The sequence below is a fragment of the Cryptosporidium ubiquitum genome (genome assembly GCF_001865345.1).
Source record: "Cryptosporidium ubiquitum isolate 39726 chromosome Unknown contig_1, whole genome shotgun sequence".
NCBI lineage: Eukaryota > Apicomplexa > Conoidasida > Eucoccidiorida > Cryptosporidiidae > Cryptosporidium > Cryptosporidium ubiquitum.
In genome coordinates, this window is record NW_021639816.1 from 543,586 (window position 1) to 558,242 (window position 14,657).

Here is a 14,657-nt window from a genome sequence, read left to right on the forward strand (position 1 = left end):
TCTCAACAGACTTTGAGGTTGTAATGCAGCCATACAGTTTCTCAGAGTATGTTGGTCAACTCAGTGAATTAATCTATATGAAATATACTTATTCTCTTTGATTATTCTGTTTTCTTATTCTCCATGCTAATTTATATTTTTTATATAGACTACTATTCCCGCCCGATCTTTTACTTATCTCTTTATGACCTGTTTATATTCGAGAAAAAAAATAATAGATTTATTGTTGAGGCGTATCTTTTAATATCAAAGGTCGATTGATGGAATTATAATTGTACTCAAATTGCATGAAATGCTATTTTTGAGCTAAATGGTATGTCAGTTGAAATTAACTAAAGATTCATGTTAAATATTTATAGAGTGTAGCTAAAAGAACAAGAAAATTTGCAGCAGTAAAACGCATTTTAAATCCCAATGATAGTAGAATTAAACAGTAAGTTTATTGAGATATAAGTTTATTTCGACAGAGATTTTAATTATTTTCACAAAGAAATAAACAAGAAGATAAAAAAATCAAAATACATGATAAAGAGAATGATAAACTAAGAGAAGTGTAAGTTTTCAGAAGACAATTAAATGTTGCTTTTAAATGACATTTCTTTAGTCCAAACGTACCATCCAGCTTGTTTTTCAATTATAACAACAATTTGGGTCCCCCTTTCCATATTCTATTGGACACTAATTTTATTAACTTTTCTATACAACACAAGTTAGATATATTTAAGGGGGCAATGGATTGTCTCGTAGCTAAGTGTATTCCTTGTATTACTGACTGTGTAATTGGAGAACTTGAAAAAATGGGTCACCGTTACAACTTGGCTCTGAAACTAGCCAGAGATCCCAGATTTAAACGTCTGCATTGCCTACATAAGGGGACTTACGCAGATGACTGCATAGTACAAAGAGTAACTGAACACAAATGCTACATAGTGGGAACAAATGACACCGAACTAAAGAGGAGAATACGTAGAATTCCTGGCGTACCAATCATGTACGTGACAAACCATAAGTACTCTATTGAGAGACTTCCAGAATCACTGGTTTCTGTTCCGTTAAAAAAGTAGCTTAACTTTGAGATAGTAACTATATTTTTTTTTGTGCAATGTATTGCGATTACGTATTTTTTTGGCGAATTTTGACATAAAGGTGACGCCGCCTTTGTTTATGTCTTTTGTCTATCAAATATTAATATAACGCAGAAATTGGCAGTGAAACAGATCCAGGTTAACACCTCTAGGAGATTTTTATAGTTCTAGTTTTGGTGTTTTTTAATAAATATTGAATTTGAATATGTCTGAAGACGAGCAACAATTCGACTCTGTTGATGCAGGAGCCTCCCATTGCTATCCAATGGCTGCCGGTTCAATCAAGAAGAATGGATACTGTATGTTGAAAGGAAAGCCTTGTAAGGTTGTTGATATGTCAACTTCCAAGACTGGTAAGCATGGCCACGCAAAAGCCCACATTGTAGGTTTGGACATATTTACGAATAAGAAATATGAAGATGTTTGCCCAACGTCTCATAATATGGCCGTTCCATTTGTAAAGAGAAGCGAGTACCAATTAATTGATATTCACGATAACTTTACGTCACTTTTGACAGAAAATGGGTCTACTAAGGACGACTTAGCACTCCCAACAGATGCTGAAGGTAATCCTGATGAAGTAGCACTTCAGATCCAACAGATGTACGCAGATGGTAAGGCAATTCTTGTTGGAGTACTTGCAGCATGCGGAACGGAGAAGATTGTTTCTGCTAAAGAGTTAGTATAAACCTATCATTAATTAAGTAGAAAAAACTATTTAGAAATTCCCCCTCTGTACCACGAGGTTTTAACTCTTTCTTGGTTTGTTTCCTAATTTTCTGTTTCGTTTGAGAACTTTGATAAACTACAATATTTATGATTTTTTTTTACTAGCAAGGCATTAGACTTGAGAATATCGTTCCGAGCTTCGGTAGAGAAGTAAGGGCATCAATCACATTTTCCGGTGGGAACATTAGTTCTATCTTAGATTCTTTATTGTTGTTGACCCTTATTGCGCCTCTGTGAAAAGAACTGCTTTTTTTCTTTGTGCTCCCAACACCATTTGAAATAGATATTATATTGTTAGATTCTAAGGCTTCGAGCATATCTTTGTATTCTTCAGGAGGAGTCATTAATTCTGCACATATTTGTTGGTATTTCCTTTTCAAATGGCATATTAATATTTCAGTATTAGTTAGTTTTGAAAATGAAAGCTTATTCTCTTCGGTACAAAAGTTTTCATTATAGCCTTTTTTCGTTTGATTTTGTTCTTCGGCAATTGCCAGAATAATTCCCATTAAAACATATTGCTGGTGAAGAGGAAGAGTTTTAATTATTTGTAACCTTCCCTGACTTGATTGGTGAATTTTTCCAATAACATTTTGAAAGCTACCAATAGGTACTGTCATATTTGTAGGCATTGATCTAGTTCTTAGTCTTCGTAGACAATTAGCTTCCTGTCTGTTTTGAGGACCCCTATTTAGTGTGGGGCTATTTTCTCTTGTAGATACATTACTTAAATTCTCAACTCCGATTAAATTGCTATCTTCACCTTCTTCTGTATTTATCTGCTCCTTTTGGATTTGGCTTTGCCTTTCAAAAACAAATTTTCCTAAGGTTAAATAGCATGCATCTAATGTTCTTCTACAGTCACCGTAAAGACTCGCAACTTTTCTAACACACAATTCAATACCAGCCTTGCTGATTATAGAATCGTTTTTATGGTTATTTGCCCAATTTATTCTTTGCAAAACTATATCTCTTAATGTATTGTGGCTATATGGAGAGAAAACCATAAGTTTAATCCTTCCATTATCATTAAGATCAACTCCAATTTTCTTTACCATTTCATTACCTATTTTTACTGTATTAGAAACGGCCAGAAGCACCAACCCAGAATCTGGAAAGTTAATTATTGCTTTGAATAATTCAAAGACAGCATCCCCATTACTCCGGTTCTTCCGAACTAAATCTATTTCGTCGATGAATACAACAAACTTGGTTCTTTTATTTAAAATTTGTTTCATGAAATATATTATGCATTCTTGGAATCCTTCATTCTTACTAATTATTTTAAATTCTTCAATTATACGAGCTCGAAAATTCATTAACTCCAATAAATGAACAAAAAGTGCAATTCCATTCAGTGAGCCCGAGTTTTTATTAAAATTTGAAGCAATTTTTGATGCATTTGTACGGATTACCTTGTAATTTGTAGGTTTTACGAACCCTAACTTCTTTGATGAATTATTTTCTAAAATATCTAAAATACGGTTTAAAGTACATGTTTTCCCTGTTCCTGGAGAGCCAGAAATATGAATAATCCCGGAAATATTTCCCAAGATACATTTTTTAAGATACTCGGATATTTCTTTAAATTCATTTGCCCTACCCAAAAATTCCCAATTAATAGGTGGCTCTGACTTTAAACTTTTTAATATTTTTCTTGCATTAAATTCCTCCAACTGGAAATTATCTTCAAAATTTCCCAGATTTTTGTTCCTCTCCTCATCCCCGGAGTTATTTTCGTGAAACCTACATCTTTTAGTTCTGGTGGACATGTTAATGATTATTCATTACTCCAAATGATTTAATCCAGCTTTCTATATAATCGGTATTTCTGACTCAGAAATGCGTAACTCAAGTTTGATAATGTTAGTCCTCCGTAAAAAATCTCAGACGAAAACAGCTTTAAATTAATTTTTTATCGATTTTTTTTTCTTTGCCGGCATGCCAACATGTGTGGGTTTATAGAATAACAAATGTCACCCCACGACATGCAATTTTTTTTGGCGCAGAAAATAAAGCAATACAAAACAAATTAAAAAGTTAACACTGGACGAATTAACCGAAATATTTTGAATTTGCAGAGATAAGTCTTTAAAGAAGGCAAAATTACTTTTATAGTTTTCTATGCTGGAATAATTGCGATATTTCTATTCGAATTATTAAAAATACTATTTGCAACCATATTCTTAGTCGCTTCTTTAATTCATGCAGAAAAAAAAACGAAAGCGCCATATTACAACATACAAGTTATATTCAGTGGATATTACGCAAAAATCCATAAATATTAGTTTTAAAATATGTCGAAGTTAGATTTTGATAAATGGTTTCCATCATACGCGAAAGTTAATTCTCACCTCATTAACTCTGAAAATAGAAGCCGACCATCTTTTAGGCTATTATGCATTCACGGTGCAGGAGGTTCAGACCAAATATTTGTGAAGAAAGACTTAAATACTGGCAAGGATTCTCCTAACATATTATTGGATTATATTCAGGAAAATGGGATAGAACTACTTGCACTGCAACTACCAGGAAGGGCAGGAAGATTTCATGAAACTTGTTATAAAGAAATTACAGAATTAATAAATGACTTTTATCCGGTTTTTAAGAATCACTTCCTCGAAAGAGTAAATCTAACAGAATTTATAGAAGCAGTACCATGGGTACTTATTGGCCATTCAATGGGAGGCTTAATTGGCTTTGAATTGATCAAAAGAATAAAGTTTGAACAAATGAAAGAATATTCCACTAAAATTGGAATAGATCAGATTGGATTTGAAAATAAAGTAGTAAAACTTTTGAGGGAGAAAAGAATGTTTCCTGAACTATTTATTATTATGTCTACATTTCCACCGAACGTTCCAGTATGTGATCGTCCGTGGAGAAAGAATGAAGAACTAAATGATGAAGAGTTTAAGCAAGAATGCAGAGAGTGGGGAATAAATGAAAATGTTTTTAAGAAAGGCATTTGGGAAGAATTTGAAAAACAATTGAGATGTGATTTCACAATGTTTGATAGTTTTGAAATGAATTCGGTAGATGAAGCATTGTATTGCAGTGATAAAACACTTTATAGTTTCATGTATCCATTGGGGGTTAAAGCTCAACTATGGAGCGCCTCTCAAGATAAAAAAGTCACAAAAAACATTATGAATAAATGGAAAGAACTGCTTGTTCATGAAGATCTACATGAAATCAGAGAAATAGATGCCGCACATAATTTCCTGCATGATCCGAAGACAAGGAGAGAATGGATGCAAGGACTAACTGCGTTATTAGACATAATAATCTTAGACCTAGAATACTATTAATAGAGCAGATTAAAAGAATTTATAATTTTATAAATCTATTAGAATAATTCACTTCTCGTATTAATCCTAACATTTAAAGAACTAAAGAGATGCTTTTGGTACCTTTCCTCTTGTAAAAGTATAACTCCATTAATTACAACTTAAATTTAAATTCACTTTTAGCTCAAGAACTGAGATAACCACCTAAAAGCCTCTGAATACCCCATCCTTCTGACAACGCTACACATAAAGACCTCCACAGGTCTTATTCCATTATCCCCCCTTTTTTCTCCCCTGCCATATGTTAAGTGTTCAAAAAGACCAAGACTTTGTCTAAGTTCGTCCTCAGATGCAGCCATAGGAATATCAATTTTGTTCCCAAGTATTACAAATGGGACATTCTGTAGTTCAGGTGTTTCAAGTAGATTGCTCAGCTCTTCACGCGTCTCCCCAAACCTCGATCTGTCAGAAGCGTCAACAAGAAATACGATTGCATCCACGGTCGCAAAATAGTCTTTCCAAATTCTTCTTGCAGTCTCATGCCCTCCTAAATCGAAAGTCTTAAATTTGATCTTACCAATAACGAGCTCTTCAGAATGAGGATGTAAAGTGGGCACATGGGTCGCTATTCTATCATCCTTAAGCATATGTAATAATGTTGTTTTACCTGCATTATCAAGACCCAGGAACAAAATCTTTGCAGATTTATTTGAAAGCCCAAACCAGCTCAAAATATCACGAAACCATGAAAATACAAACATTTTTTACTCTTGAAATTCCAAATTACATAAACAAGATCTGGAAGTTATTGGCAACTGATAACCAGGTGGCAGCCAACTTGTTAACCAATTAATTTAATAATAATCACCCCACTTCTGCAAGAGCTTTATCCAATCAGCATCACCGTCTCACAGATTAACAAATTCCACAAATATTTTATCTCCAGACAGTTTCTTTTTCCCCTCAGTTAAATCACTAGTTTGTAAATTTTATTCTACCCCTCACACATATATTGTGGCGGCAAGATGGGCGGCATGGGTTTTTAGATTATTTTAAGAGCGAGTAATTATGTAAAAATAATTCTATAGTACTGTCCTACCAACAACTTTACTATAAATAGACTTCTCTGATAATTAAAAAGAATCTAATTCGTATCACTGTTTCTGTTTAGTCTAATTTTGTCCAATTTGTCTTCAATGTACAGCGATATTTGTTTGTCTCTCAAGATTTTCTCCCTTTCTTCGTCTGTGGGTATGATAGATACCCCTATGCGATTGTCATAGGAGAATTTTCTTGCATTATATTTAAATTTAGCCCAGTAGTAATAGAATTCCGAGAATATTGATACAGTCGTATATTTAAACATGTCATATATCGTTTCCACAATATTTGCCACCTTACTTTGTTTTTCACTTCTCTTCCTTAATCCCTCTGCATCAATAAATGAATGTATCACATTTGGATTGATTTTTGTGTGTCTAACACTATTAAAATAGTGAATAAGAAACTTATATGGATTGTCAGCATAATCAATACTTTTGTAAATATTTTTATCAATGTCAGAATACGCATTAAGATCAGTTTCATAATATCTGTTATTCGTTAATTTCTTCTCAAAAAGATTATTTTTTTTGATTATTTCATCAATATTGAGCCCGTAGATCTTCTTTAGATATTTTCTCGATCCACTTAAGTCTCTATCATCCAACAATATGGACCTAAATGTTTTTTCCATGTTTTTGTCTGGAAGTTCCTTAATTGGTCTTCTTCTCAGGTCAATGACTGCTGTTGTAATTTTAATAAACTGAAGTAAGCTTTTGCTTTCGACATCTCCAGGAATATAAGGAATGTATCTTCTAAGTATTGGTACTAACTCGGGAAAAGACTGTGAATTACTTGGATAATTTTCTTCTGGGAAAGGAATTGGAGTTTGCTTTCTTTTAAAGAAGTTTTCTGATGCATCGTCAAACGCAGTTCTTTTCCTAAACTTGAAATTTTCTCTATTCTCCATTGACTTTGGTATAGAGTTCATTCCTCTCAATAGTGCTTCCATTGGAATTGGGCCAACTCCATTCTTTAAAATTTCGAAATCATTTAAAGTAACTTTAGGTATAATTGGCATATATCTGAAAGATTCTTTTGATTTGCTATCAAATACTTTTGCTATTTTGATAGAAGATGCTAATGTATTAATGTCATCTAAGTTGTATATTCTTCTATTTAATTCAGTATCTCGAACCACGGTTTGTTCCTGGTTCATTTCAAACACCATAATAGGAATTTTGTAGATGAATTGCATTACTTCAAATATTTCCAGATGATGCATCTCAGAATCATGATTTATATTATCTAATTCACGGTTTTCTGGGCTTTTTGTAAATTCCGCATTGGATTTGGCTTTCTCTCTTGAAACTCTCATTTGATTACATATTGAGAGAACAAATAAAACTACTTCCTGATCAACTCCTTCTACATGAATATATGCATTCTTACTTTTAGAGTTTCTTATTATTTCATGTTCCAATTCGCATGTTTTTTTAATAAGAGAAAGAGAAGAAGTAAATGCAACCTTGATCAAGTGCTTGTAAGAATTTGTGGAATATAAAAGAAGTGATAATGATTCAAATAAATCATCTATACTCGAACTTTTTTGGGATTTTCTTAAATCCTTTTTATATGGGCTTGGTCTATATCCCCAAAAACTTGAAAACTTTTCTTCAAAATAGGGCCTATCTCTAAAAAATCCCTTTATTTCACTCTGAACGTTATTATTGTAAAAACTTTCCTTTGAGAAATGATTCTTATAATTTAATTTGGAGGAATTATAAACTTCTTGATCAGTCTCAAACCTTTCAAATTTGATTTCAGTCCTTTCAAGCTCTTCTCCGTTATCCAGTAATAAATCAATGTATGCGTCATATCTAATGAAGATTAACGAAATCAAATTTTTGTTGAACATTTCTTTTATTTTTTCCTTATAAGTGCCAATTTCACGAATATTTTGGTCTTGCCACTCTGAATAAATTTTGGTAAATAAACCCATTGGATCTTCATTATATTCTTTTGACTTTATTAGCTCAATTGGATCTTTTACAAAATCTCTCAAAAAGAAAAATGTTGTTTCTCTAGCTAACCTTTCGTCATTTTCCAAATCTTTTTGATCTGGAATTGTGCTAACAATTTTTTTTGAAAGAGGTATTCTAAGAAAACTATAGTGGCAAACAACTATTGCTGCTATTAATGTCAGAATACCTCTGCTTGTAAGAATTGAGGCGCATGTAAAGAGTAATAACTCTCTATCAGAAAGTCTCCAATATGCTTCTTCATAAACTGGAACAAAAGAATAGTTCCTTTCCATTCGTCTCGCTTCTCTTAAGCCACCGGCTGGCTTATCCACCATCTCATAAAGTTGCTGTAAGTTTATTTGAGACCTCCAAATATATGGCGATATGGAATGAAATGCTATTGAAAGTTCTTTTGCAATCTGATATAGTGCATCTTCGGTAAAGGAAATTCCTTTCCTCCCCATAAAGTAGATTATTCGTAGTAGATTTCTGATAATAATTACAACTTCTGGGAATCTTGGAACTAGTTTCTGTATTAAGATGATTTGTTCGGAGCTGGGGGTAAATCGATTAAATACTTCAGATCTACTCACTTTATTTATTAAATTCTTGTATTCATTTCCATAATTGGATAAATGTATGCAATTTGCCACAGACGCACAAATATTTCTTATAGCTGGCATTTGCCCAAAAATTCTCATTAAATCATTTGGAACATTATTACTTAGTCCTTGTGAAGAATAAATACTATTTTTACTTATATTCAAAAATGGATCTAAATCGATCGGGTCCAGTAATGCCATTTCGCAGACAGTTATTACAAATTGTATTGGCCTAAGATTATTCATTTTAGTGTCTACAACTGGAAGTAGTGAAACTACTGTAGATATTATGCGATCATATATTAACATTTGAGGGATGTAGCTTGGGTTAGGGTTGTTTAAAAAAGGAGCAATATTTTTTCCAAAGCAATACAGAGCTCTAGAAACAGTAAATAAAGGTAACATCCAAAATTCTTTGGCCAAATTAAAGAGTATTTCCATATCTAATTTAAATACATTGTTTTTCTCTTTAGCTTTGTTAGGTAATAAAGAACCATCTTTAAGAGGAATGAACGAAAATTCAGGTTCACTAGTCATCACTCCAACTTTAGGTAAATTAACAAAATTATTCCAAGGCTTCAATGTTGGAATAATTATGTAGTCCAATTCAGATGCAAATTTATCTGGATATTTAGCTTGAACCATATCTTTTTCATTCAATGAATAGGGTTTAGGAGTTTGAATCAAGTATTCATTTTCAGATGTTCCAATTTTTATCATTTCAGCTCGGCTTTCAGGAACAAAATTTGAATTATACTCTTCTAGTAAAGTAAAATTTTTTTTTGTAATTTTATCAAAACTGGTTTTACTTACATTCCTATTTAAAGTAATGTTTGCTTCTTTTTTAATTTTGTCGGCCTCTGAATCTTCTCGATCTGTTTCTTTATTCAAATTACTGGCTGGAAATATATTAGTTGTATTATTCTTTTGTTCAATAGGCCTCCAACTATCTATTTCCAAGCTTTTTTTCTCTTTGTAAATGTCCCCAACATATATAATACTTTGTAAGTATTCCAGATCCAATCTATTTGGCAGATTATCCCAATCAAAATATGGATTATATTTGAAAACTTTATTTGTAAAAATCCTACTTTCATATACTCCAGCTTGATGAAAAGAAATAAGAGGTTGTACTATAATGTAATATCGATAATATTTTTTGTAATATTCTCCATATTCTTTTTCTGATTGAAAACCAGCATTATTGATCTTAACTTTATTCTGAAACTCACTTTGTTTATTATTTAATTTTTCTGCCCCATTTATTATTGGTGTTTTAATACCACTGACTAGTATATGGCCAAAAGAGTGGTTTGATGGTTTCCTCCAACTGGTCGTATGATCGGTGTAATTTCTCACTTCATCTTGAATTATTTCAAAAAGAGGGAATGTGTTATTCCCTTTGTCTTGAATGTTTAAAAATTCATAAACTGAATCAGAATTTTCCCCTAGAATTGTCTTATACTTAATCTGGAGGCCAATTTCGTTAGATAAAATTTTCTCGTTTGTCTCTGCATCATAAACTGGAAGAATTGCGTCCCAAATCCAATTTGAACCATCTTTAACCTCTTCATGAATATTTTCATTCAAGTTTAAAATATTTTTTTTGAAAACTCCTTGAGAAAACCCTGGAGGTTGTTCTTTTTTCAGAAGCAATCGTATAGCTTTACAGGATAAAGTTTTTTTATCTTCATTCCAAATTGTATTATTACCCTCATTATAAGAGTGATCTACACTGTTCAATTGTTGAATAATCTCTGTTATCTCCTCATCCAATTCGAAATGAACCACTCTTCTGGAATTTTTCAAAACCTTTTTATAAACCTTGATTTTAATATTGTATATCCGTGAAAATGCGATTAGCTCAATCAACGCAGGTCCTCGATGTTGGCTAAGTAGAAGGGAGTAATATTTTTCTGGATCAACAATCCCGACCTTAACATAAAGTTTTTTAAATTCATCCCAATTAAGTTTAATATATCCAACAATAAGTGAATGTATCATTGAAACAATACTCAAAAAAGATTCCCCATTTTCTATTGCAAGATTTCCATACAGTTGAACAGCCAATGATCTGTAAAGAGACCATTTATCTCTCATAACGTAATACTGAATAAAATCAGGAGGATAAATAACATTTGGATATTTCTCAGCAGCCAATTCAGCTTCGGAACAGATGGGATCTGGCCTTTTTTTCCATGATGCGGGTGCAAAAGAAATCATTTTTAATAATTCTTTCAAACTTGTATACAATTTATTAGGGTCAAATTTTAAAGGAATTGGCGAGAATGAAACTCTGCAGAGTGCATTCGCTATTTTGAAATTCGTCACCTTAAGAAGCGACTCTGTGCAAAATGCAATCCTAAGCAATGATGAGTGGTTTGCAAACATGCTAAGCTCATAAATCATTTTCAGAGTGATTCTTATTGGTAGTTGTACTCCTAACCTTCCTGAATAAAAATACAACCTCCCAAGATCACGGATATTAAGTCCTGGAAATGCTAATTCTGGTAGTTCGGTGTTCATTTGAGATAATTGTTGAAGCGCAGCAAGGAACCAATCAGAAGGTAAAGCATCTATACTAGATTTCCTTTCCGATGTTTCAGGAAATAAAGGACTTTGGTTTACTTTAAAAAAATTAATTATCTGATTTTCTGATACGCTGAAAATATGTGCATTTTGAAGTATGTATTCATTTAATTCATCAGAAATATCCTCATCCATGCATTCATAAAAATAGTTGCAGATGTCATCATAAATCATCTCAAGCAAATTGGCCGAATCATGCGGCCTAAATTCGTTATTTTCTTTTTTAGTTCTTTTTTCCTTAATAATCTTCGATTTATTATCATAATACTGATGTATTTTAAAATCTGCAATAGAAATCCCCATTATGGAACCTTCATATCCTGATTTATTAATGCAGAGACCTTCGCCAGAATCCATATCCATCGCAAAGAACATATTTATGCATGAGCTTATCATATTTTCTTTTTCTTCAAAATATCTAAAAAATGGAATTCCTAGCATAACTTTTACTATTGTATCCATTCTAGAGGTATTTATTGAGTTTAATGTTTTCCATCTAATTTTTATTAATGGTAATACAGCCTTATACATGCAAACTGCTCCATTCAAACTTGATCCCGAGAGGAATGAAAAATCAACAGCTAATCTCACAAATTCTTTAAGAAGGGCCCCCTCTTTTCCATCTAGTTCATTGGATTCTTCCTCGTTTGTGTGTTGATATTCAAAGTTAACTATTTTTTCTGGAATGTTTGAAGGTATTTCAGACAAAACATCTTGATCCCATTTAATGTTTGGCAATAAGTTGTCTTTTTCTTGGATTAACTCAACCGGATCAGAATTAGAGAGAGTAATATTCATTACTCCCTGAAATCCCTGAACTTTGTTTCGAAATTGTGTATCCCTTACACCTTTCCGATTTTTAAATCCCGAATACTTGAAGGAATCGTTATTTTTATATAATCCTAAAGAAACATTATCAAAGAACTGGGTTTTGTTGCTTTTTCCTAAATTTGAAACTACAAATTCATTAAATTCTTCATTATCTATGGTAGTGTTATTGGGTATAGAAACTGAAACCCCTTTATTTAATAAAAAATGAATTTGTTCTTCACGTTTGTTAAGAGAAAAATTGTTATTTTTGTTTGGTCCAGAATACTTGTCGTTCATCCACTTATATTCTGTCTTATTATTTTGGAGATTTTCTGAGTTATATATCTCAAATTGGTCATTCATTAAATTAAATCTATTACCCAAAAAGGAATAGTAATCTACTGGACGAACGCTATCATAAATGTTCATATTTCCATGTAATGGCTCTGATATATCTTCATTATTTCTTACGTAGATGTTTCCTTTAAATGCTGGTGCATTCTCCCTAGTTCTAACTAACATCATTTTCTCTCCATCTTTTGGGAATATTGTTGAGTTTCCAACAGAATATACTCTATTTGTACTTTTTGGACTAATTCGTGAATTATTATAGTATTTTTTTTCAATTTTGGGCAGATTAGTGTCGAATGGAGTTTGCGTTTCAACAGAATTAATTAGAAAGAGACAAACAATGAATATTGAAGAAATAGCTAGCAAATTAAATAAGCAAATTAGTTTCTTGTGGTGCATCTTTCCAATTTCAAGTTTATCTACCACTGATTAACAAAACTTTTTGAGCATGTAACAGATGCCGCCGGATGATCTAAATTTCTTATTTTTGTATTGGATTAAAAATATACAAATAGAAACAATACAAACTTTTATCTATTATTTAATTGTATAAAAAACGCCAAAACATACAGTTGGTTTATTTACCAACGTAAATCATAGTAGAAAGGAACTTTTTTGAAAAAAAACTAGACCAAACCTATTAAAAATATGCTTTTATTTTTAATTTTTTTTTTCAAATTCCTCTCTAAACTCGCATTAGATAAAGTATAAAATAAAGCAAATTGCAAAAGATTATCTTTAGATCATGCAAAATCCGAAATGATTACTGATGAATCCTCTATAAACGAAAAAGAACATTCTTGCATAGACAGCACTAACCAAAAAAAAAAACGAAAGATAGACAGCTTAAAACTAAAAAATATTGATGTTGTGTTTTTAGATGATTCTGATAAAATCGGATGTAAAGAAAGTAAAGAAACTTATGAAGAAAAAACACTAAAAACAAATTTATCAGTTAATCAACGCATACAAATATCATTTTTAATATTTCTCACTATGACTAACTTGTTGGTTTACACCGTAGCATTTTGCAAAGGAAGTTAAAATGGGTCGAGCAAAATTTAGGTAACCTTAATTGGAACTTTAATGTGGTTATGAAATGCATGATACCAGTCTTTTACATCAACCGGAATTGAAACATTCAGAGCTTTTCCATATGCAGGGTAGCCAATTGCTCGAATTGAATTGTAACCTTTTGGGTTTTCATAAGATTTTTGGCATGATGAATAAATTATCCAACCTCCTGAAAAATAACAATAAACATTATGGTTGAAAAACGTCTGTAGCTTACCTGGTGGAATAGTAATGTCATAATTAATAAGGTGTTTACAGCCTTTTTCCATTTGATTATATTCATAGATAGGATAGTCGTATTTCGTATGACTAATTTTGTTAAATGTACCATTTAAAAAAGGAGAAAAAAGTACTATTTCATTTGAGAAAGAAGTAGGCTTAGACTTTATTATCATTTGTGGAAGTGAGTACTCTTTATATGGATAATTTTTCCAAGTATTGAGCTCCATCCATGGTACTGCTCCATACAAAATTGTGATTGAATAAATTGCAATAAATAAAGCAAAAAAGAATGTTGCAAACACTATTCGATCAATAATCAACATTTTGATTGTAATAAATAATAATAACTCACCAGTTATAAATATACATGTTCTTAAATATTTAATCTTGGCGATTTTTTTTTTTTTAATGTTTGTATCCCTAGTTCTCATTAAATACACGATTTTGACTTTATATTTAACAAATAAATAGCAAATATCTCAAATTTTTGACTATTTGAGATTGTTATAATAATAAGAAGATTTAACTTTTATTCTAAAAACGATTTCCCCCACATTATTTAGTCCCAAATATTGTTTTTTCAATGCTTTCAATTGACAATAAAATTCTTTACCACACCTATTTTGTTAATTAATGGAGTAACGGTCTATTGCAATAGATAAAGTGTATTTATTAAAATTAATTTATACATTTACATATTTACACAACAAAACCTTGTTCACATTTTGTTCAGTCACTTAATAGTATTATATAAAGACATTTGGCGGTATATTAATATTGTTTTGATCTGTAATTTTACGCAAATAATTATTGCAAATGCTTAATAAAAGCAAAAACGAT

General features: G+C 31.6%; 7 protein-coding genes across 7 annotated transcripts; 3 read left to right on the top strand and 4 right to left on the bottom strand.

Moving 5' to 3' along the window:
* Positions 1-731: 731 nt before the first annotated feature.
* On the top strand, positions 732-1,064 carry cubi_02904 (uncharacterized protein; the record flags this gene model as incomplete). The annotated part of the gene is made up of 1 exon (XM_029019915.1): positions 732-1,064. The coding sequence occupies one exon, from the start codon at positions 732-734 to the stop codon at positions 1,062-1,064; it is 333 nt and encodes a 110-aa protein (XP_028875322.1).
* A 226-nt stretch (positions 1,065-1,290) lies between these two features.
* On the top strand, positions 1,291-1,773 carry cubi_02905 (translation initiation factor 5A2; the record flags this gene model as incomplete). The annotated part of the gene is made up of 1 exon (XM_029019916.1): positions 1,291-1,773. One exon carries the CDS (start codon positions 1,291-1,293, stop codon positions 1,771-1,773), a length of 483 nt encoding a protein of 160 aa, XP_028875323.1.
* Positions 1,774-1,915: 142 nt separating this feature from the next.
* On the bottom strand, positions 1,916-3,586 carry cubi_02906 (ORC CDC6 like AAA ATPase; the record flags this gene model as incomplete). The annotated part of the gene is made up of 1 exon (XM_029019917.1): positions 1,916-3,586. One exon carries the CDS (start codon positions 3,584-3,586, stop codon positions 1,916-1,918), a length of 1,671 nt encoding a protein of 556 aa, XP_028875324.1.
* Positions 3,587-4,111: 525 nt separating this feature from the next.
* Positions 4,112-5,125, top strand: cubi_02907 (thioesterase; the record flags this gene model as incomplete). The annotated part of the gene is made up of 1 exon (XM_029019918.1): positions 4,112-5,125. One exon carries the CDS (start codon positions 4,112-4,114, stop codon positions 5,123-5,125), a length of 1,014 nt encoding a protein of 337 aa, XP_028875325.1.
* Positions 5,126-5,283: 158 nt separating this feature from the next.
* Positions 5,284-5,865, bottom strand: cubi_02908 (small GTP-binding protein SAR1; the record flags this gene model as incomplete). Its single annotated transcript, XM_029019919.1, has 1 exon — positions 5,284-5,865. One exon carries the CDS (start codon positions 5,863-5,865, stop codon positions 5,284-5,286), a length of 582 nt encoding a protein of 193 aa, XP_028875326.1.
* A 383-nt stretch (positions 5,866-6,248) lies between these two features.
* On the bottom strand, positions 6,249-12,920 carry cubi_02909 (uncharacterized protein; the record flags this gene model as incomplete). The annotated part of the gene is made up of 1 exon (XM_029019920.1): positions 6,249-12,920. One exon carries the CDS (start codon positions 12,918-12,920, stop codon positions 6,249-6,251), a length of 6,672 nt encoding a protein of 2,223 aa, XP_028875327.1.
* Positions 12,921-13,582: 662 nt separating this feature from the next.
* On the bottom strand, positions 13,583-14,140 carry cubi_02910 (uncharacterized protein; the record flags this gene model as incomplete). Its single annotated transcript, XM_029019921.1, has 2 exons — positions 13,583-13,764; positions 13,813-14,140. 2 exons carry the CDS (start codon positions 14,138-14,140, stop codon positions 13,583-13,585), a joined length of 510 nt encoding a protein of 169 aa, XP_028875328.1.
* Between the last annotated feature and the right edge of the window lie 517 nt (positions 14,141-14,657).